The 24,333-nt window shown below is 41.0% G+C and overlaps 1 protein-coding gene across 2 annotated transcripts; it reads right to left on the bottom strand.

The window, feature by feature from the left end:
- Nucleotides 1–3,254: 3,254 nt before the first annotated feature.
- LOC121553546 (cysteine sulfinic acid decarboxylase) lies at nucleotides 3,255–18,218 on the bottom strand. Of its 2 annotated transcripts, none has more exons than XM_041866732.2 (15): nucleotides 18,144–18,218; nucleotides 17,017–17,117; nucleotides 16,659–16,813; nucleotides 16,242–16,368; nucleotides 15,939–16,029; nucleotides 15,397–15,619; nucleotides 15,229–15,308; nucleotides 15,051–15,105; nucleotides 14,638–14,754; nucleotides 14,323–14,387; nucleotides 12,374–12,455; nucleotides 5,750–5,949; nucleotides 4,739–4,790; nucleotides 4,557–4,650; nucleotides 3,255–4,424 (listed from the first exon to the last, which is right to left on the bottom strand). In XM_041866732.2, the coding sequence occupies exons 2-15, from the start codon at nucleotides 17,099–17,101 to the stop codon at nucleotides 4,393–4,395; spliced, it is 1,458 nt and encodes a 485-aa protein (XP_041722666.2). In that variant the 5' UTR covers nucleotides 17,102–17,117; nucleotides 18,144–18,218; the 3' UTR covers nucleotides 3,255–4,392. The 2 variants fall into 2 exon arrangements, with proteins under 2 accessions (XP_041722666.2, XP_041722665.2); XM_041866731.2 differs by having other exon boundaries at nucleotides 4,561–4,650.
- Between the last annotated feature and the right edge of the window lie 6,115 nt (nucleotides 18,219–24,333).

The raw sequence follows: 24,333 nt of genomic DNA, 5'->3' as shown, positions 1-24,333 counted from the left end.
TCAATTGAATTTACCACAGGTGGACTCCAATCCAGTTACTTTCCCAATACACTGTAATAGTGATGACATGTTACAAACATGCATAAAGCAAGCTCAGCCCTGTGAGTTCTATTGTCCATCAGTTGTTGTCTCTGTGTCTAGGTAGAGGAAACCCCCCTGTTTGTGTAGTCTAAATATAATTCATTTGCTGCAGTTTGACAGGGTTTTCATCCTCCCCATGGCCAGGATTTTTTTTCCAGGAGTTAAAAAAACAAACATGTGAACTGATTAGAAAAACGGGTCCCATGATAGCCTGTATAAAACCTTTTAACAACTGATTAATCACTGTCATACCCTATAGGGTCCGGAGTTTTCCTGGTTAGGTTACCAGATAAGGAAAAACTCTGGACCCCAGGGGGAAAATATTGCCCCACCACTCTGGGACCTATGATGCCACCAGTCTGCTCGCAGTTGTCAGGTATGTGGATGATCAGGACTTTATCCAGGAACATTTCTTGGGCTATTTTGATGTGTCAAGTGGGCGAGATGCGCAGTCTGTTTGGCTTTGTGAATTCTGAGATGTCTGAGTTTAACTTCATGGAGAAACTTTTTGACCAAACCTATGGTGGTGCTGCTGTAATGGAATGTATATGGTATTTGTATTTATAGATAAGTCCCCTCCTGCTCCCTGATTAAGAGGTGATGACCACTACCATTGTCAACTCTCTCCTGACATGAACTGAAGCCACGTCTCATGTGCCCTCTCATCCACTGGCACAGTGAATGTTTCCTCTCCAAGCACTGTGAGTAGACCTGTCAATTTTCTATGTAGAGTCAATCACATACACAAAGACAATCACATTATTACACATCAGTGATTTTACTCCTTACTTGGACTAAGTCATTCTTAGCTATTTTGTCTAACTGTGTAGTGTGTTATTGTTTTTTGTCTTCCCAGTCAAATCCTGTCCTGCTCGCAGTGGAAGAGTTGAGCTCTTCTCCAACACCATCTATCCATGATGAGCCTGTCCTGCACTGAAGCCTATGAACACCTCAACCCCTGTCCTGCACTGAAATCAAGCCTCTGAAAACCTCAACTCATGCCTCATACCCTCATTCAATCACTGCTGTGATCTCTTCCCAGCACTGTGTAAGTAGCCATCTCATTCCCCTTAATAGTGTACTATAAATGTCTCTATTAAATGCTTTAGGTTAAAATAATTAGTCTTTCACAATTTTTTAAACATGCTTTGTCGTCTCCATGCGTTCCACGCCTATACTGTGGGTCTCCCATCCTCCTCAATTTTGCAAGTCACCAGCCTCCACTGGTGTGGGGTAATACGATGCTTTCGTGGATCACTGATACTGTCTGTGATGAAAAGGGAGGCACATGGCAGTAGAATGCTGTGTGCAATTACTGCTAATGATATGGCCCCATACAAGCTGTGGACATAATTAATTTAGGACGAGGCCTGGGATGGGTGAGCTCTGGAAAAGCACGAACAGCACCTAGGGCTGCACTTAGTCAACGCTGGGAACCAAACATGCCATGAATACATTCAAATCTCATACTAGAAACTAATAATAGTGATTACTGGCTTATTTGGGGTCCAGTGTCAAATTCAGGAGGGTGCCTCGGTACGGGACATTCAGATAGAAAAGGTAGGCTTTTGTGTAGAATAGTCATGATTCACTTTCATGAAGAATAGGGTGACATGTCAGCGACATTCACATTTCGAATAAACCCCAAACTTCTAACCTTTCCAAATATCACTATCATATTGCCCCATAGGCCTGTGTTCCCATGAAGACAGTTTACTCCATTCCATACTGGTGTTATAGTACAAGATGATCAAGACATCTGGGGGAGTTAAAGGACTGGGAACTTTTTCTCTTTGGCAGCACTTGTAATAAAAGGAAGCTGATCCGGGTCTGGTGGCTGCATATGTTTGACTCCGTTCCATTAATTTCATTCCAGCCAGTACATTATATCTCCTCCCACCAGCTTCCTCTGATACAAGCAGAGATCCTGGCACATTTCTAGACCCTGATAGACAGAGAGTTCTGTCTTCTGTCCTGGACCTTGGTTTAATTGTACTGTCCTCATGTGGTTTGTATTGGTTCGTTGATCTTTTTATCAGATCAGTTTAATTGATTCAGGCTCAGTTTTCTGCTGAGAAAATTCCTCACGCTGAAATTCGGGGAAACCCTGCTGATCAGTTTTGCTTCTACTGTTGTACTGTAGTTAACTACCGCATTGACTACCTTTTACTTGGCCCATTAAGGCCAACTGATCAAGCGTCATTGGAGAATTGCTTAAAATTTTAAAGTCATTACTAAGATTTCTATTTGCAAACTCCCAGGGCTTTTCTAACTTGCTGCATTTCCCAAATGGATTCATGTTACCATAGGAAGACAAACTGTGTCCCTTTGAGAGTTTTAGGCGTGGCCCATCTCTTTGGCCCCAAATGCAAACATGGCCCTCAGGGTGCAGTGACCTCAGTCAACATGCAAGGTGGGTTTGAAGGCAGGAAGTCAGGGCCGGACCTAGGCATAAGCGACATAAGCGGTCGCTTAAGGCCCCCGATCGCTAGGGTTAACAGAAGTGACTCTGTCGGGGTCTCAATTTACTGTTGAGAGTTAGAATATACCAGGTGGAATTTCAAAATGTGGTTGTGCATCAGCAGTTTTCCTCATCAGCAGTCACTCAATTGGCCCAGCTAACATGTTTTAGATTGGTCAATTAATCTAGCCAGCTATCTAAATTTAAGGAGCCCCCATTTATTTTGTTAGTCACTCTTACTCAGATATCCTATTAATATGGCATAAGTCATGGCAAAATGGGTACAATTTCAGGAAATTAGCTTTAAAATGGCAAAACATTAGCTCCACCCCATGGCAAAATGAGTAGAATTGCATGAAATGAGTTATTAAATGGCTAAAACAATTCTCAGCCACATGGCAGAATTGTAGGAAATTAATTTTAAAACATATTTTTCTTATCGCCGCCATCAAGAGGGGGGCCACTAATGTTTTGCACCCGGGGGGGTGGGGAGCAACCAAATCTTGCTTAGGGACCTGAAAAGACTAGGGCCGGCCCTGCCGGAACTGGCCCCAGAGAAAGCTTCTTCATGGACTTGTGACCCCAGCAGAGTGTCTGTGCATCACACCTATGTCAGCTGCAAAGCCTTAGATCCTCCCCACCATCCCTCCCCACCCCCGGCCGTACACACTTACACAACTGCTTAAACATTAACATAAGCAGACACATTGAGTAAGCATCCACCCTTCTCATACAAGGCCATCTTTAATCCAGGCACGTTGAGTCACTCAAGTTCACTGTTTATGCAGGGGAGACGTCTTCCATGGAACCATGTCCAGGATGTTGACACGGTTCTGCTGCAGCCCGCAGCCCATGGGCTCGTCTGTCTGTCCGTCTGTCTGTCCGTCTGTCTCCACGCATCATGTCACTGATCAGGCTTCCCTCGGCATCTGTCACGGGTATTTTTCAGAAGGATCTCCTACATCATGTTCTACAACCCAATAATACATAAAGGCCATACAATATATATATATATCACTGGACTAGGTTTATTACTGTGTCACATACCACATTTCAGGCACTTTGTTAGGCAACAATCAGTGCCATTAGAGTAGTCTGATAAAAAAGCAGTGTTGGGGAGTAGTTAACTACATGTAATTCAACTAGTAATGTAACTACATTTTGCAGTAGCTTGGTGGTAGTTGAACTACATTTAAATCTTGGTAGTGTTTTCAGTAGTTAACTACACAATTTTTTTGTTTGTTGCAAAAATGTAATTTAAAGGGTGAAGTAGGAATTTCCTTTCTTTTTCAGCATCAGACCTGCCTAATTCTCACTTGAATCAGTTTTTGTGTTAAATAGGCTAAATTACACATTCTGTTAACATTGACTGCAGATCTGTGATCTGTTCTTAAAATTTGTAGTCTGACATTTCACCTTTAGATATACTTTATCACGGAGTAGTTTGGATGTAGTGAACTACTTTTTCAAAGTAACTTTAGTTAAGTAAACTATGTTTTTCTTAAGGGTATTTTTTGTGTATCTTAACTTCTTCCATTGTGAAGTAATTAGTAGCTTGGTAAACTATAATTTCAAAGTAGTTTCCCCAAAACTGTAAAAAACTAGTAATATTATTGTTAAAAAACACACAAAACAGACATATCTGATGCTGAGAGTCAGAGGAGTCAGTGACATAAATGGAGATGCAAAACTATAACTAGAATGACTATCACAGATCATTCCCTAGCCTCTCAATCTCATCCAGAAAGAAGGTCATATCTTGGTAGGAGAGCTGCGGAGAGATGACTATCATGCGGAAGAAGTTGACTCGTCCACCCTGAGGCTGGTAGCCCACCATCATAGTACCCTGCTTAATCATACGCTCCTTTATCACTGGAGCCACCTGGTGAAGATACAAGATCACAGCATTATGTCAGCCAGACCGACAGAAACTAACAGGTTTAAATGTAGAATATGTCCTAGAAATTGAGTTAAAAAATATAACTGGCATCATAGTAAACAACTTGACACACACCAACCTTTGACAATCTGTCCTGGTAGTCTGGACTGTTCTCCTTTCCCCTCAGACTGGGTGGTATGAACCAGAAACACACGTTCACAAACTCAGGCTGTTTTACAGGAGAAACCCAGAAGACAGGTGAGATGAAAATGGGAGAAGAAAATGTTTTGTATCTATTTGATGAAACAATGACTTACCTTCCCTATAAGTTCAAAGCCCTCTCTTTTCTTCATCTTCTCTACCAGATATCTACGAGTGGGACAGTCAACACACAGATCTTTGTTCCATAATATTTGAAACGTCTTTAATTGACATAGATATTAACATCTTTAAATGAGAGCTCTGAAGTCTTTTAAGTGAGGAGCTTGACTAGTCAGAATTACAGCTGTAGGTTCTGTGAATGTCCCAGCTAGCACATAATGTTCTGAGAACCATATGTTTCTTAGAGCTTGGTGAGAGTGTGGTTATCCTATGGCCCTCAAACTCATCTTTGGACCTAGAAGCCAGTTCCACTGCATTTTTTCATTGTTCCCCTCTAATCAGGGACTGATTTATACCTGGGACACCAGGTTTGTGCATTTTAGTTATCAGGTAGAACAGAGATCCAGCAGGCTCCGGACCTTGTAAGGTAAGAGTTGAATAACCCTGTCCTATGATTATTTTGCGTACAGCCTTCCCACAATGTTCTGGGAATGGTGCAGGATAGTTGCTTGGCTTTAGAACATTCTCAGCACATTTTAAGATACTAATTCCATGGCTAGAGAACAGAATAAAATAAATACATTTGTTTGCATGATTAATGCCTAAACCAATGAATTTCCATGTGTCCTATCTGTGCTTGGAGTTCAAAACAGTTCATCTAAGCTAGCAGTGTTATTCAAAGTCTTATTGAAACATGTTCTCAGAAAGTTATTTAATTACCTTCAAATAACCTATCATTTTTGTTCTAAGAACATTAATAAAACCTCCCAGGAAAACTTTAAGGGAAACATAGTAAAACATTCTCAGAACCTCCCTGCAACCAAAACATTAACATTCCCCGAAATAGGCAACATTTTCACTTCCTTTCTCAGAATGTTTAAAGAACCTTTCAATTTTACCAATCAGGAAACATATGGCTTTGTTCCCAGATCCAATGGGAAAGCAAGAATGTACGTTCCCACAACTTCCAAGGAACCAAATGTGCTAGCTGGGATTTATGTTTGTACCTTGTATGAGCGAAAGCCCTGTCCACACGCTTTTCCAAGCCTTGTGACCCCACAGCTTTCCACATCAACCACAGCTTCAGGCAGTCAACCTTACGGCCGCACTGTATGGACTTGTCCCCTGTGTCCAGACTCATGTCATAGAACTTGTCCTGCTGGAAGAGATACGTTGCATCTGCACTGTGGCAACGTTTCAACAGGTCCTGTGGAAAAGGGGAAGAAATCAAGAATTGCTGAGATTTCGCTCAAGAATGGCAACAGACAGGTCATAACGGCAAGGAAGACCACAACAAGGACCTTAAAAATGTGTATATAAGAGCATTGATTCAAATGGCAGGACTCTTATTTTGGCATAGCATAATGATGAAGAGGAGTCTAATGACAATGTTTTGCAGTCGTTCTTGAATTGCGGTGGCATTTGGGCATGGAATTTTGGAAACAAAATAACTTCATATTCCTGGATTTGTATTTATTGAAATGTATTTGGATACATCTTCCCATTCTAAATCAAATAATATGGGAGCTTATGACTTTAAATATTATTATTTAAATCATTTTTACCATTATGATAACATTGTGCCACCAGTAGGAAACACCAATAATGGTAACACCAATTACACATTTTAGGTAATTGAGGATTTTGGAGATCACAGATGCTCAAATCTAAAAAACATAATTTATTTAAAGCTGGAATCCATAGCCGTGAAACTGCCATGTTCGTTTGCGATATTACAACAACAAAGACGTTACTTCAAACAAAGCAGGGAAATATACTTTCTAATCACTCCAAAGCTGGGTGGTTGTTCATTTATAGTCTTACAAAGCTATACATAGTAATCAATATTTTATAAATTTGTTCATTTTACTGTTAATCATAAGAAACTAGATTCTATCCACGTCCTCATTCTCTGTCCAGTTGTCGCGTAGAGATCGCAACATGATGTAAATGTAATTGTATCTGTCTCAATGGCACTGCCTGTGCACTCACAAACACCATAATTAAGTGATAATGCCCGAGAAGCTTTATCACTTAATTATGGTGTCTGTGAGCGCACAGGCATTATCACTTTTATACAACGGGTTACCAACATATTAAAATAATGATTGACATTTTAATTAAACATTTTATTTTGATTATTTTATTCATACTATATCATCCTTCCACAAGATATATTCCAGACACAAATCTAGGGTTGCCACCCAAGCCGGCTGGTCGTTCGTTCTATCGGATCGGTTGCCAGAGATGTGACCCAGTCTTTTTGTTCTTTATCTATGGACGCAACCCAGTCGTTCGTTCTAAATGTTCCATTGCCATACTGGCTGGCAAAGTACTTATCCCTTGCTTGCTATCTAGCTAACTTAGTCACGTCAAAGAGTGCAGCCAGAATAACAGTAGCTTCATTTTCATAACCTGTTTTCTTGTGACATTTATTTGGATACATCCATAACAATGAGCTAATGAGGTGCGATATCACCTGGCATAGAAAATGTTCTCTGTTGTCCGGACACTGTTGTTCAGAGGAGCTAGCCAACAACACAGCTAACACAATTACTTCAAACTAAAACTGGAAAGACTGCAAACTAGCTGCACTTCGTTTCGTTTTACCTTTTTTCAATTGACATTTCTTAATTTATATCCATAAAAAGTATGCCAGCTGGTTCATGATTTTGACTGGCTGAGAAATGCTGTCTGTCTCTTCCCGACTCCCGAGACGTTCATTACTATGGGACAGCTGGGGATCGAATTTGAATATTGAAACAATGTTGCACATGTCAGAGAGACAGACAGCAAGGTTTATGCAAAACTCCGCAGTTAAAAACTAAACGTTAGTCTAAAAGAAATGTGAGATAATGTCTAGATTATTGTTATAGCGGAGATATATTTGATCAATTACATGGCAGGGCTGATGAGACAGTGGATTGCGCAGTCAGATGGAACAGAGTAAATAGGCATTTTAGCGTCAGATTTAGCCAGTGGTAACTTGTGGAATAGACACCGGCTGGAATGCAGTTTTAACCAATCAGCTTTCAGGATTAGAACCACCCATTGCATAATGGGAAAGATACACCGTTGCGATCTCTATACATCTCTATGCAACAACGGGGCAGAAAATGAAGAAGTGGATAGAATCTCGTTTCTTATGATTAGCAGTAAAATTAACACATTTATAAAACATTGATTACAATGTATAGCTCTGTAAGAATATAAATGACCAACCACCCAGCTTTGGAGTAAGTAGTATCCATGAGTTTGTCTGACTCTGGGTAAGTAGAAAAACAACCTAAATCTCAAAGTATCCCTTTAAATCTGCGGTGCCTGGCCCCCTGCCCCCGCTGTTCCACCAACCACAAGGACACCTGGGACCGGAACATTCCAGGCATTCCTTTGGTTGACTGGTATGCCAGACCCCGTGAAACATTTACATGAACATGCATTTTAGTTGTTTAGCAGACACTCTTATCCAGAGCAACTTACATGCTGACCACACCGCTCGAGTCGCGTGTGCGAGTGTTGCAAAATAAATATACACATATGTTATTCAATCATTGCACCCACACAACTCACGCGCGTCTGCGTAGCCAGGTGCTAAAATAGAACTTGGTTCTATTTGTGACGCTTGACATGCTGCAAGTCCCGCCTCTCCCATCTCTTCATTGGTTTTTAGGAGCATATACCCATATACGTGGGTGATTGAAAGATGAACTGAGGTCCACACTCCAGTCCAGTTGGTGGTGGGAATGCACCTTAAAGTTGGTTGCAAACCGCCATATAAAGTCCAAAGAAGAAGAAGAAGAAGCCTGAAGGAGAGTTTACTAGAAACAAACTCAGTTTACCCTTTTATCTGTGGAATAATTGTCAGAGTAGAGGACCCTGTGCATTTCAGGTAAAATAACAACCCAATGTTTATATCCCAGGACAAAATAGCAGCAACAGCAAGCTAGCTAGCTAAATTGCCATAAATGTTTAATGCTTTTTGACCGGTCCCCAAATTAATATAGTTGGTTCAGAGTTCGTTTTGATATTTCAACCTGCGTGTCCTGATCGTGTCTGGTGTGGGTGGACAAAATCAACATGCGCGGAGAGCGGTCTGGTCAGCATGTTACGGTCAGCATGTTACAGTAGTAGCAATTAGGATTAAGTACCTTGCTCACGGGAATATATACAGATTTTTCACGTAGTCGGCTCTGGGATTTCGAACCTGCGACCTTTCACTTACTGGCCCAACGCTCTTATCCGCTAAGCTACCTTCCGAAACCTGGGCACAGGAAAAGTGCATCACAAAATCACAACAAAGGAACGACAACTCAGACACGCATAGCTGTCAATGCGGGTCGCTATATAATAATTAATAATTCTGCTCTTCATTTAAATTGAGTAATACCAATGAGACTTTTTATTTAGACACATCAAATTGTTAGACTGGTTGCCAGTCTTTTCAGTTAACATTCCACTCCTTGTCCTCTGTGTTATTTGACACGTCATGGAGTACCAGGAGTGGGATGTTAGCTAAAAACACTGGCAACCAGGTTACCAAATTATCAATGGAATCTTAAAATTTATGACATACTAAAAGGATGTGATTAGCTAATAATTTTCTTTAATATAGACCCCTACCCGATAACAGTTTGCCACTGGAGGGAATGCTCAAGGTCCTTGTATATCTTTGTAATAAGTGATTTCCAAGGCGGTAACACCAATGACCTAAAACTTAGGGACACATATTTGTAAAAAAAAAAAAAATGTATTTTAAAAGCCTTTGTTTTTATTTGATGATATATACAATATATTAAAGCTAGTTTATGGTGCCATTGCTAACTACAGTTGCATAATGACTGGAAGTCTACAGGAGCAGCTGACTCAGGGTAAGTAGAAAAAAGGGCTTATTTGCCAAAATGTCCAACTATCCCCTTAAACAATACGTTTTAGAGTATAAAGGAGCTGCTCATGTAGACTTAGTCATTGTAATGTAAAGGACGTCACGCTGTGTAAATGTAATTTGTCAACGTATTGTGACGTGGAATCTACTTGGAAAATACATTGGATTTGAATAAAGTCCACAGGATTATGTCATCATAAAGAGAGAATGGCACTAGAAGGATAGCTGCCATTTTACAGGCTCCAGACCAATTCTGCTATTTTCTCTGTATTTTTTTTCCGCAGATCTTAACTAAAGGTTTCCTCCATCGTTTCTTATGGCGGAAAATAGCTTCTAGACATCAGAACAGTGATCTCTAACCTCGATTTGGATGAAGATTTCTACTTCAACGAGTCAGCGGACAGGACATACTGCTCACCCCGGACCAGTCCCTAATCCCAGAGACTCGGAAGAGAAAGAGACAGCGCAAGAGAGGCCGACGAGCGGGCACCCTGACAAAACTACATCGGCGTGTAGATAAAGCGCCTGGACTGGATGAGCTCTGTTAGAGACTATCCTATTAACGGGAACTGAAGAACTGTAATATCCTAGGTTTCTCAGAGTCGTGGCTGAACAACAACATGGATAATATACAGTGCATTCGAAAAGTAGTCAGACCCCTTGACTTTTTCCACATTTTGTTACGTTACAGACTTAGTCTAAAAACGATTAAATCGTTTTTTCCCCCCTCATCGATCTACACACAATACCCCATAATGACAAAACAAAAACATGTTTTTAGACATTTTAGCTAATTGCTAACAAATAAATACTTAAATATTACATTTACATAACTATTCAGACCCTTTACTCAGTACTTTGTTGAAGCACCTTTGGCAGCGATTACAGCCTCGAGTCTTCTTGAGTATGACGTTACAAGCTTGGCACACCTGGATTTGAGGAGTTTCTCCCATTCTTCTCTACAGATCCTCTCAAGCTCTGTCAGGTTGGATTGGGAGCGTCGCTGCACAGCTATTTTCATGTCTCTCAAGAGATGCTAGATCGGGTTCAAGTCCGGGCTCTGGCTGGGCCACTCAAGGACATTCAGACTTGTCCCGAAGCCACTCCTGCATTGTCTTGGCTGTGTGATTAGGGTCATTGTCCTGTTGGATGGTGAACCTTCACTCCAGTCTGAGGTCCTGAGTACTCTGGAGCAGGTTTTCATCAAGGATCTCTCTGTACTTTGCTCCGTTAATCTTTCCCTCAATCCTGACTAGACTCCCAGTCCCTGCCACTGAAAAACATCTCCACAGCATGGTGCTGCCAACACTATGCTTCACCGTAGGGATGGTGCCAGGTTTCCTCCAGACGTGACGCTTGGCATTCAGGCCAAAGACTTCAATCTTGGTTTCATCAGACCAGAGAATCTTGTTTCTCATGGTCTCAGTCCTTTAGGTGCCTTTTGGCAAACTCCAAGCGGGCTGTCATGTGCCTTTTACTGAGGAGTGGCTTCTGTCTGGCCACTCTACCATAAAAGCCTGATTGGCGGAGCTCTGCAGAGATGGTTGTCCTTCTGGAAGGTTCTCCCATCTCCACTGAGGAACTCTGGAGCTCTATCGGAGTGACCATCGGGTTCTTGGTCACCTCCCTGACTAAGGCCCTTCTCCCCCGATTGCTCAGTTTGGCCAAGCGGCCAGCTCTAGGAAGAGTCTTGGTGGTTCCAAACATCTTCCATTTAAGAATTATGGAGGCCACAGTGTTCTTGGGGACCTTCAATGCTGCAGACATTTTTTGGTACCCTTCACCAGATCTGTGCCTCGACACAATCCTGTCTCGGAGCTCTACGGACAAATCCTACGACCTCATGGCTTGGTTTTTACTCTGACATGCACTGTCATCTGTGGGACCTCAAATAGACAGGTGTGTGCCTTTCCAAATCATGTCCAGTCAATTGAATTTACCACAGGTGGACTCCAATCAAGTTGTAGAAACATTTCAAGGATGATCAATGGAAACAGGATGCACCTGAGCAAAATTTCAAGTCTCATAGCAAATGGTCTGAATGTTTTATCATTGACAAATACTTCAATATAAACAAAAACATGTATGAGATGTAACTATTTGTCATTTTAAAGTGTTTTTCGTGGTTGCAAAGGCGAGAGATGCAAATGCCACAGCAATTCAAGAACAACCCTTTGGGTGTGGAATCTGATGAAGCAACCTGGACTCAGGGCTAGACCTAACATATTAAATGTAAATCCGGGATACTCCAATTTGTATGATATGTTACGTTTCGTATGGTATGCATTAATTTGTGGATGTCCATCATCCATTTCGTGTGATATGTTACGAATTACAATTTGTATGATATGTTACAAATTGCAATTCGTACAATATGTTCTGGCTAATGTTAGCTAGGTGGCTATCCCTAATATTAGCTAGGTGGCTAATGTTAGCTAGGCTAGGGGTTAGGGTTAAGCGTTAGGTTAAAGGGTTAAAGTTAGCTAACATGCTAAGTAGTTGCAAAGTAAATTAAAAAGTAGTTTGCTAAAATGCTAAAGTTGTCCATGATGAGATTCAAACTTGAGATGCTCATGTTATACACCTACCCATCCACTCAACTTTTGTTTTGGCCTTAAGTAACCTTCTGTTTTATGTAACCATACCAAACGTAACATATCCTACTAATTTGAGTGTCTCAGATTTACGTTACTATGTTATGTCTAGTCTATGAGACCAGGCTGGGTGAAGGGGTATTGTGTTGTCTTACCGTGGTGTCCTTGAGCAGAATGGCTGAACACTGCAAGCCAGTTAGCATCATCTTGTGTGGATTCCAAGTTACTGAATCGGCTCTGATCACAAACATTCACATCATTACACTCGGGAGTCAAAGTCATATGTTGAGCCTTACGGAAGACTAGCCCAGTCATGCGAGACATCAATACACCTAACCTATACTTTGGTACACACACAGGCTGAATTAAATTTCGGAGCTTTGTTTTTTGCAGCACATTTAGATATTGTGTAACATTTCATTCCAGAAACTACAGTGAGCACCATAATTCATTGGACAGTGACAATCTTTTATTTATTTTGGTTCTGTACTCTAGCACTTTGAGTTTGAAAGGATACAATGACAATGAGGGTGAAGTGCAGACTGTCAGCTTTAATTTGAGGGTATTTTCATACATATCAGATGAACCGTTTAGAAATTATAGAAGCTTTTGTACATGGTCCCCCCCATTTTCGGGCATCAAAAAACATTGGACAGTTTAACATAATGTAGAATAAAGTAATCATTGTTAATATTTGGTCGCATATCCTTTGCATGCAATGACTGCTTGAAGTCTGCGATGCATCGACATCACCAGACGCTGGGTATCTTCCCTGGTGATGCTCTGCCAGGCCTGTACTGCAGCCATCTTCAGTTCCTGCTTGTTTCGGGGACTTATTGCCTTCAGTCTCCTCTTCAGCATGTAAAATGCATGTTCAATTGGATTCAGATCCGGTGATTGACACGGCCAGTCAAGGATTTTCCACTTTTTGGCCATCAAAAACCCCTTCGTTGCTCTAGCAGTATGTTTAGGGTCATTGTCTTGTTGCATGATGAAGTGCCGTCCAATGAGTTTGGAGGCATTTGGTTTTATCTGAGCAGATAAAATATTTCTGTAGACTTCAGAATTCATTGTTCTACTTCTGTCTGCAGTCACATCATCCATGAAGACAAGTGAGCCTGTTCCACTGGCAGCCATACAGGCCCAAGCCATAACACCCCCTCCACCATGTTTCACGGATGAGGTGGTATGCTTTGGATCATGGGCATTTCATTTTTTTCTCCACACTTTCCTCTTTCCTTCACTCTGGTACATGTTAATCTTTGTCTCATCTGTCCACAATACTTTTTTCCAGAACTCTTGGGGCTCTTTTAGGTGCTTTTTAGCTAAACTTTAATCTTGCCTTTCTGTTCTTCAGGCTTATCAGTGGTTTGTATCTTGTAGTGTACCCTCTGTAGTCCTGCTGGTGTAGTCTTCTACGTATGGTAGACTTTGACACATCTACACCTGCATCCAAGAGAGTGTTTTTGATCTGTTGTGCTGTTGTCAGGGGTTTTTCTTCACCATAGAGCGTAAACTCCGGTCATCCACTACAGTGGTCTACCGGGTCTTTTGACATAATTGAGTTCACCGGTTGTTTTTTTTCTTGTTAATGATGAACCAAACTGTTGACTTGGGCATGGCCAGGGTTTTTGCAATGTTCCTTATTGATTGATTTTCATTTCTGAGCCTTATGACGGCCAGCTTCATTTGCATCGACACTGCTGTCTTCCTCATGTTGTCACAGCCCAACAACAACCTCCAAAGGCAATAGCAAAGTCTAGAATCAATACTATTCATCAACAGCTCTCATGCATTCACTAACGACACAAATGAATACACCTGCCTAACAACACACATCTGTGAAGCCAATTTAACAAATACTTGTAGTACCTTAAAATGGGGGGACCATGTACAAAAGGTGCTGTCATTTCTAAACAGTTCATCCAATATGTATGGAAATACCCTCAAATTAAAGCTGACAGTCTGCACTTCACCCTCATTGTCATTGTATCCTTTCAAACTCAAAGTGCTAGAGTACAGAACCAAAATAACAAACATATGGTCACTGTCCAATGAATTATGGTGCTCACTGTATATTCCTTAGCATGCACCTGACTCCCACCTCTCAATTCCTCTCATGAGATGTCTGTGTTCTTTTGAGAAGAGAACACTCCCTCCCCAGGCTGCCTGTGACAAACCACAAGAGAACACCAATCAGTATTCTTCAGCTCAAAATCAATGGGAAATATGGTCACTGTTGAAAAGGATTTAATTAGACGGTGGCTATCTTTGACATTCTTTTGGGAATGGAGTATGAAGTTTGATCTACATAACAGATGCTGTCGCGAATCATCTTGACAGAAGACTACTTTTGTGGTCTGAGAACGTTGGACAAAGTTTGATTCTTGAATAAAAGATCACTTTAAGAAGGACTCACGTCGACATGCATCCACAACCCCTGTCTGTCACAGATGTCAGCGATGGGCTCCAGTGGGTCAAAGGCGCCTTGTACCGTCGTTCCTGATGTAGCGTGAACAAAGAATGGTACTGCCCCCTGGTAGGTGAGGAGGGGTAATGAATGATGTCCTTACATCTCTACTTGATGCGTTGTAGTGTGATATGTGCTTTGCCGATAGACTACTAGGAATTGCAAATAAACTACTTGGAATGTTGACGGAGTACTAGGAATTCACCAGATCCTTGTGTAAGATATCACTGATTGTCTATCAGCAATTCCCATTAGTCTAGCGGCTATTTCCTAATGATATCTATATAATTACTGTATACTGTATCACAGCAGATATAATAAAATTGACACAGTAAATTACAAGGTAACCACAGCAAACTTGCTTGAGATTTCGCCAGCTCAATTTTCTCTCTAAGGTCCTCTGTAATCATGCAACCCCTGTAGGACAACAGAGAGCATGTGTTAAAGTCTGTAAATCATGTATGCCTAGGAATGATAAGAGATGTTAATGAGATGACTTACAAAAGAGTCACAAAGAAAGAAAGGTTCTTATCACTTTACCTATCATCCACGTTGACCATAAACACGTTCTCTGTCCCAATACCCTGAAATGCAGCTGCTTTCATCACAGAGTAATGGCTCTGGAGGAAAGTTTGTGTAGAATGAATTAATATATGAATGAATGAGAAGTTAAATAGTGTATTACTTCTACCATACTGTTTTCCCCACCTCTTGAGATGTAAAGACAGCCAGTCGAGGGAGGGCCAACTGTCCCTTTAGTTTAACTTCTGGGAAGGCCCGGTAGCGTGCTAGGTTCATGGCATACATGTTAGACACAGTACCGCCTGGGCAGAAGATGCCATCTCCCTCTGCCCACCCAACTAGAGAACGTAGCTTTGAGAGTACCTCGTCTTCCATCAGGACAAACACTGGAGCTACCTCATAGGTATACCTGTAAAATAAATTGTACAACAGTCCATCCAGCCTCTTTATACCATAACATAATTGATGGTATGTATATATGCGTATATATCAGTGGAGGCTGGTGGGAGGAGATATAGGAGGATGGGCTCATTGTAATGGCTGGAATGGAATACATGGAACAGTATCAAAGACATGGAAACCACATTTTTTACTCCGTTCCATTGATTCCATTGCAGCCATTACAATGAGCCTGTCCTCCTATAGCTCCTCCCACCAGCCTCCACTGATATATATATATATATATATATATATATATATATATATATATATATATTGCTCCCTCCTACTGGCTAGTGTTAAGAGCCTCCGTAAGGAATCGTCCTGTCAAGGCATGGTAGTCCACCCCTGCAAAGAGCTGATTGAAGAACCGTGGATGATCTGGAAAGAGATATACTCTTTACTTTAGTGTATGCATTCTGGACAGTCCCAAGCGATTGCATTGACCAAGAATCGACTGTAACCAGAACCACACTCATCTCCCTCTAAGGTTTCCCTGTGGGGTCGGGGTAGCTCTGGTCCAGGGCCTTAGTGAGGCCAGCAGCAAACCGCCCTAACACCCTGGACCAGAGCTAGGCCCAGGGCGGACTTACTGGTCTTGACACTGTACTTGGCCACGTCCCGTACTCTCTGCAGCAGCTGATGCTGTGGCTCCCCATTCTCTCTCAGCTCCAGATCTAGCAAAGCAGCCAACTCCTCTGGCTCACGCCACTCACACACCTGTAACCAGGTGTATAACAAGAACAAGAAACCCCTGAAAATACAGCACTGAGTGTGTACCTCTATGGTTTGATTGTGATGCACACAGTCAGGTGTGAAGAAGATATCAGTTAACATAATGGTACAAGCCCAGTGGTTCCTAAAAATGTTTGCTACATTGGACAGGTATCTGTCACTCAAGACTTACCAAAAGGCTTGTGCAGCAAAACATCTAACAATATATGACACAGTGCAGAGAACAGTCATGTTAGGCTAGAGACAGTCAACAGTTTGATGTAGGGATGTGAGACCTTCTCGTTGACGTCTATGCCCTTACATAGCACCTCCTCAAGGATCACTTTAAAAGCCTCGGTCAGGAAGAGCTGGCCCTCTCTGTGGTCCAGAAGAGGTTCATTCAGGTGCTGCTGAGCATAGGGTTGAGAAGGTCCTGTAGTTGTCACATTGTCTAATGAGGTAAAAGCAGAGGGTTGAATAGAGTCATGGTCATCTGATCATAAAGTCGATCATTACAATCACCAACGAGTTCTTTGCATGGTTTAGATCTTTATACAATACCAATTCATGGTATTGTAGATATCTATTCACAGGTTGAGAACCCTGGAAAGTGCACGCTCCTCCATCAGATAACACAAAAACATTAAAAATCACCTTGCTCTGAAACAACACTCTGATTACTCCACCAGTCAAGAAAGGAAGACCATCCCACGTTCCAGAATCTAGGTAGTTGAGTCATGACTGAAAACCACACTCTGCAAATAAGACCAAACAATTGAGCAAATGCATCCCTTAACAATTTCACATTTCTAAAGGGGTAATTTACACTACATACATTTACGAGAGTTTTTAATACCCGCGTATACACATATTACTGTAGTGTAAATTTTTCATGTCTCGTATGTCACCTTCATAGGGAGTGTGCAAGACCCCATCCGAGCAGTAGAATTTATAATTGTCTCAAGCAAAATGCTCATAAAGTAAAAATCTTAATAGCAGAGGAATCTTTTTAGAATGTATAGACATTTTCCATATATTTGAATCTTGTTTTATTTAGTTTTTACCTGAAATTGCAGTAATAGACTGTTAAATGTTTTAATTGTTGCAGTAGCTTAAAAATAAAAAATGGAATCTCAAAAGCAGTCAGAATGGTCATTTCAATGGAACAGCATCAGCAAGCAGGTTCAACTCCCCAGTGAATTAAACATTTTCAGTCACTTTCATCTCATCTAGTGATTTACATGATGTTGATCAAATTAAGCCTGTTTTATTCTAAGGTCACTTTTATATGCTAAAGTTGTAATGTAAAAGCTGTTTAGCTATGGTTCAGCTGGTAGCTAACGTTAGCATTCAGCTAATGATCTAGTTGATACATATATACCTCACGTGACCCGTCATATCGCTGAGTCTACCTTTAACAAAGTCTATCAAAATATATCTGACTCCATAAAGATAATATAGCAATGTGCAAGAAAGTATTGTTGAGTTACAGGAATGGACTATCAAGAAAGGTCTGAGAATTGCAGTCTGGGTACCATTCTGTTTAGCTATCATTCCATTTGATAGACAATTCTATCAAAGGCAAATATTTAAATACATTGTAAAATTTATGAATTCACATACAAGGCAATCTGTGCAAATCTCAGAAACTAAAATCACTATGAACATACAGTAACATAGCTAGCATCACGCTTACAGTATGAAGTCCACAGTACTGTGGTGAAGCTATAAAAAAGCTAGCAAGAAATGACGTCACCAAATCATGAACTAATCGCTCTCACCTGTGCCTGCTTGTGAACTGTGGCCAGAACCGTGGAGAAACTTTTATAAGGCAGAGCCGAGAGCGGAAGCAGGTGATTGTGGGGAGATGGTGCTTTTATGAACATTGGGCAACGTTGCCCTTGCAAGTATCTTTATTGCACTTTCTCAAATGGTGGGAGAGTGTCGTTTGCAGCTGTGTAGGGCCGCCGCCAACGAAGACAGGGAGGTAAATTGGGAGCGAGATAAGATAAGGTTATTATAGTTGTGTTTTTCCATTCATTTTTTATTACTATTCTGGGTTTTTTGTAAGTTTTTTTATTCACTTTAGTTTCAGTTAGTTTTCAGACCTAATTTGCTATTTCTAATTTAGTTTAGTTTTATTTAAAAAATATATTTCGTTTTTATATTATTTAGTTATGTCATTTTTGTGTTAGAGACAGAAAGTAGGAAAACATACAGATTGTAGCTTTAGAGGTAGCCTAAAATCTAAATGTTTCATTAGGCTACGCATTTTATTAGGCTACCCATTGATTATTGAAGAATAGCATCATAACTTATAAATGCCTCATAAGCTTTAGCACAACTGTCTTTCTCGATCACAACCCCAAAAAATGGACACTGAACATAATTTCTTGGTTTTTATTTTAGTTTGTTTTGCAGCGAAAGATGGTTTCAGTATTTCTACTTTCTCAAACAGATCTGTTAATGTTTTTATTTCAGTTTAAATTGTTTTTTCATGGCTAGATTTAGTCTGTGTTTTAGTTTACTATAATAACCTTGGTTTCTAGGAATGCTAGCCCTCTCCCCTGTGTTTCTGTGAATACAGCATGCTGCAAATTGTAGCGTGTTCTGAAAGGTGCACACCCACTGGGCACAGCCGTCAGTTCAACGTCTAGTTTTGATTTACATTTGGTTGAGTTGTCAACTATTGTGAATTCAACATGAAATCAACAAAAAAATGTCACCATGTCATTCGAATTAGGTTAAAAGTTAGGTTTTTAAAAATTATTAAATGCCCTTACGTTGATTACTTTTTGGAAATCCAATGTGTTTTCCACATTAATTTAACGTCATCACATAGATTTTTTGGGGTTGAAATTACGTGGAAACAACATTGATTCAACCAGTTTTTGCCCAGTGGGCATGCTCAGACCCCCACAGGAGTGTCTCGTTGGCTGGGCAAGCGTTTTTAAATACGACATTTAAATGTTTAGTATAATGTCTGTGTCTTATTGTTTTGGCCTAGTCTTGTTTAATGTGACTAGTTATTAGGTGTAGCTTTTTAAAATACAATGTGGGACAAGAGGGGATGACAGTGCCTCTGTGGCGGCCTCCTGTATTCAAGTAGGCTGGGTGGGTCTTAAAAACAATATCATGTGTGTTATTGGCTTATCCTGTGTCCCAATTTGGGCAAGGTAGACTGTTAAGATTGGCAGGTTTCTCCTTACATGTTCACCAAGGTAGGTTGAACATTTATTTCCTATACATATCACGTCAAACGAAAACTCTGTATGGGAGGATAACCATCCATCCAAATTACAGGGCTCTGTCCAGAGCTATACCTGCAACACCTCTGAGGTGGTCTCAAGGTTTAATGTCATTTTTTAAAAAGTGTTTCCATCCTCCAGGGTGACACTGAGGAGTAAACTATTGAAAGTCCCAGCGGCCTCCCATTGGCCCCATGTCAGAGCAGGCCTACCGAAGCCATGGCCCAATGAGTCTTTGGAGACGGTAGCGATGTGCAGTTTGCGAACGATTCATCATTTTTGAATGACTATTTTTCAATTCAATTCATAGGGCTTTATTGGCATGGGAAAAATGTTTACATTGCCAAAGCAGGTGGAATAGATAATAAACAAAAGTTAAATAAACAATCAAATGAACAGTAAACATTACTCAAAAGTTTCAGTAGACTAGCAGACATTTCAGATGTTATATTATGGCTATGTACAGTGTTGTAACGATGTGCAAAATTGAAGTACAAAAGTGAAAAAATAAATAAATATAGTTTGTATTTACAATGGTGTTTGTGCTTCACTGGTTGCTCTTTTCTTGTGGCAACGGGTCACAAATATTGCTGCTGTGATGGCACACTGGTATTTCACCTAATATACTCAACAAAAATATCAACGCAACATGGAACAATTTCAAAGATATTTCTGAGTTTTACAGTTCATATAAGGAAATCAGTCAATTGAAATAAAATTAATTAGGCCCTACTCTATGTATTTCACATGACTGGGAATACCGATATGCATCTGTTAGTCACAGATACTTTAAAAATAAAATAGGGGTGTGGATCAGAAAACCAGTCAGTATCTGGTGTGACCACCATTTGCCTCATGCAGCAAGACACATCTCCTTCGCCTAGAGTTGATCAGGCTGTTGATTGTGGCCTGTGGATAGTTGTCCCACTCCTCTTCAATGGCTGTGCGGAGTTGCTGGATATTGGCGGGAACTGGAACATGCTGTCGTACACGTCGATCCAGAGCATCCCAAACATGTTCAGTGGGTGACATGTCTGGTGAGTATGCAGGCCATGGAAGAACTGGGACAATTTCAGCTTCCAGGAATTGTATACAGATCCTTGTGACATGGGGCTGTGCATTATCATGCTGAAACATGAGGTGATGGTGGCGGATGAATGGCACGGCAACGGGCCTCAGGATCTTGTCACGGTATCTCTGCACACTCTCAAAACTTGAGACAACTGTGGCATTGTGTTGTGTGACAAAACTGCACATTTTAGAGTGGCCTTTTATTGTCCCCAGCACAAGGTGCACCTGTGTAATGATCATGCTGTTTGTGCAAGAATGAATGCAATTAATTGATTAGTGAATGTTAGATGGGTTTGTAGAACCAAAACATACATAGCCTGCCTCTGTACAACAAACTAACTCGAGAACGAATAATTTGGGGGTGCTGCTGCAGTTCGCAAACAATATTGTGCTAATTTTCCTCTCAGCAGACAGGTTGGCTTCAAATTAAGTACTTCAACATAACATTTCCTACAGGTTTACGCGTGGTTCTGTTTGTTCTCAAATTGTTCAGAGAAAGTTAAGAAAACTTAAAAACCACAACTTTAGTAACGTTCTAATAATTATTTAAAAACATATTCCGTTCTCAGGACATGAAGAAAACTTTCCATAAAAACCACAAGAAAAATTCAGTAACGTTCTAAGAATGTTATTTAAAAGCATATACATACCATTCTCAGCATCAAATTATCTCTATCCTCTATCTTGTTAAGTGTGTTCAGGTGTTGGCCGTGCACACTAATTGGCCAGACACCTGATCTTAATGGGGTCTGTTTGAATAGACTAAAATGAACATCTTTGAATGCGTAAAAAAACATGGCATGCTAGCTCCATCATGGTGCCGCATGGACATTGGATCATAAATTAAAATACTACTGATGCCGTTTCACAATAAAAAATAAATGTGTTGCATGATTGTCTAAGGAAATGTATTTCCATATGTCTAATCTGTGCTTGGAGTTAAAAAATGTTCACCACAAAAGTGTTATTAAAAGTCTTATTGAAACATTCAGTGAACGTTTTAAGGACGTTATTCAAAAACCTCTAAATAACCTATAATTTCTGTTTTCAGGCTGTTAATAAAACCTCCCAGGAGAACGTTTAAGGAACCAGAGTAAAACGTTCTCAGAACCTCCCTGAAACATAAAAATAAACGTTCCCAGAACAGGCAAAATGATCACTTCTGTTCTCAGAATGTTTACATTTTTTAAAATTTTACCGGTCAGGAAATGTATGGCTTTGTTCCCACAACCAATGTGAAACCAAAAACATACATTCCCACAACTTCCAAGGAACCAAATGTGGTAGCTGGGAAGTCTGAGGCTTTTAGGTAAAGCAGTGGAAAATCCCCAGTGGAAAATTTCCAGTTGAAAATCTCCAGTACAAAGTCTATATTCTTATCATGCGATGACAATGCAGTGTTGTGTTGAGAAACACACTCCCAGGGGAGCCCGAGAGGGCAGCCTGACCTTAAAAACTAGACGTAACATAGTGAACATAAATCTGTGACACTCAAATTAGTATGATATGTTACGTTTGGTATGGTTACATAAGATAGAAGGTCACTTAAGCCAAAAACAAAAGGAGGTTGTAGGTGGGTGGGTGGTTAGGTGTGTAACGCAGACATCTAGCATGCATGTTCTAATCACATCACAGACAACTTTAGCGTTTTAGCTAATTAGCAACTTTGCAACTACTTACTACTTTTAAGCTACTTTGCAACTACTTAGCATGTTAGCTAACCCTTCCCTTAACCATAACTCCTTACCTTAACCCTAACCATAGCCACTAACCCCTAGCCTAGCTAACGTTAGCCACCTAGCAAACAAACAAAGTGGAATTCGTAACATGAAATACATATTGCAAATTCCTAACATATTGTACGAATTGCAATTCGTACAATATGTACAAAACAACTGTTGATGCAATATGAAAGAAAATGAGAGGAGGAGGTTAATCATACACCCAAATTGAGAACCTTTTGTTTGATTAAGGGTGAACCTAAAAGCAAGAGATCGCTATGTGCACAGGTAAGATCAGGGATATTGCCTCTGCGTATTGAAACAGGTCGGTATTGTAGTGAAATGGAAGAGGAAAAATTATGTAACTATTGTGACCTCGAGAATGAAACTCATTTTATCCTCTATTGCCCTTTCTACCACGATATACGCTTGCTCTTATTCCAGACAGCACACCAGATAAACCCTGGCATTATGTGGCTGAGCGATGAGGAGAAACTGAAATAGTTTTTTGTCCATTGTGTATTTCCGTTTGCGGAATATTTAGACACAGCCAGGAATAAAAGAAAAAGGGCTACCTATAATGAAGTTATAAAGATATTTAGCTTCTATGTGGTAAATGGTATGTGTGTATATAGATTGTGTAGGCTTGTCTCCCACATGAATCTTCTCTTTGGTGCCAGACTGGGTTCAAATGCTTTCTGTTTCATTTTTTTTCTGTTTTTATTTATTTGTATGTATGTGTATGTATGTATGTGTTGTGACGTCACGAGAGGCTACACAGCTTTCAGCGGGATTGCTCAAGTAGTGCAAGGAGACAAGGTTCAAACAAAACAAGGATTTTATTATAGGTCTTGGGAAATTAACGAAAATATAACAAAATTCTGTTCTCTTGTGGCTCTTTAAGGGTTAACAGTTCAGGGATGTCTCTTCCACATCCAAAGTCATAATTTCACCTGCTCAGATAACTTTTCCCCAGCCTTACTGTAGTCCACGTTGCAGCTAGTGGCCAACCCAGCAAAAAGTCCTTCCAAATGTCTCTCACGTATTTCCACAGGTGCATATATCCAAAGGTGAGTATTTCCCAAAGGTAAGTATCTCCAAACCACTATTCCTCATGGAAGTGGACGTGCAGCACTCTTGTCCTCCAGAGAGCCCAGCTTGGAGACTGTGTCTCTTCCCTTCCCAAACCTTCAGCTCATCAGCTCCTCATTTGTTTCAGCTGCGTGGGAAGATTGGCCATAGAGGGTGAGGTTCCCACCATACCAGCAGATGGAGCCATAGCTGTCTGGGTTTGCAGCCACCTCAGGGGGATGTAACGTCTCCTCCAGGACACAGCCTCTCGTGACATCACACATCCCCTCCTCGGGACCGACGTCCTCGCTGGGTAAAGGCAGGCGAAGAAGGCATCACGCCGGGAGAGGGCGTCCGCATTGCCGTGGGTGCTTGCCAGACTGCTCTCTCTTCAACTCCTCCAACTCTAGGACCAGGGACTCCGCCTCCTGTTGTCTCTCCTTGAGTTTCTTACTGAACGCATCAGCCTTGGTTTTAGCAGAGTTTAGCTTCTGTTGAGCAGCTTTCAGTTCCTTCTCTCTCTCTGCCTCCGCATTCTTCATCTTGTTCTCCAACACCTTGTACTTCTCCTCTGCCTTCTTCTGGACCTCCTTATTACTGCGCAGGGTCTCCTCACACCCTCGATGGTCCTGCGCAGCCTCTCCAACGCTCCTCCTGTTGCTTAGGGGAAGGAGCTCTGTTGGATTTAGCCTGGAGGATATCTAACTCTTCTGTCTTCATGTCTAACTGTTGCTTTAACGATACCTCTCAGCGGTCCCCTTCAGACCAGACAGTTCTTTGTCCAGATTCTGTAGCTCCGTCTCTGTGGTCTGGGTCACCTGCCCTCCCTATCAGAGCCCGGGCGGGAGTGAGTAACTCGG

This window comes from Coregonus clupeaformis, chromosome 37, assembly GCF_020615455.1.
Source record: "Coregonus clupeaformis isolate EN_2021a chromosome 37, ASM2061545v1, whole genome shotgun sequence".
Lineage (NCBI taxonomy): Eukaryota > Metazoa > Chordata > Actinopteri > Salmoniformes > Salmonidae > Coregonus > Coregonus clupeaformis.
The sequence above is the reverse complement of the archived record's forward strand: the minus strand, read 5'-3'. Positions and strand labels throughout refer to the sequence as shown.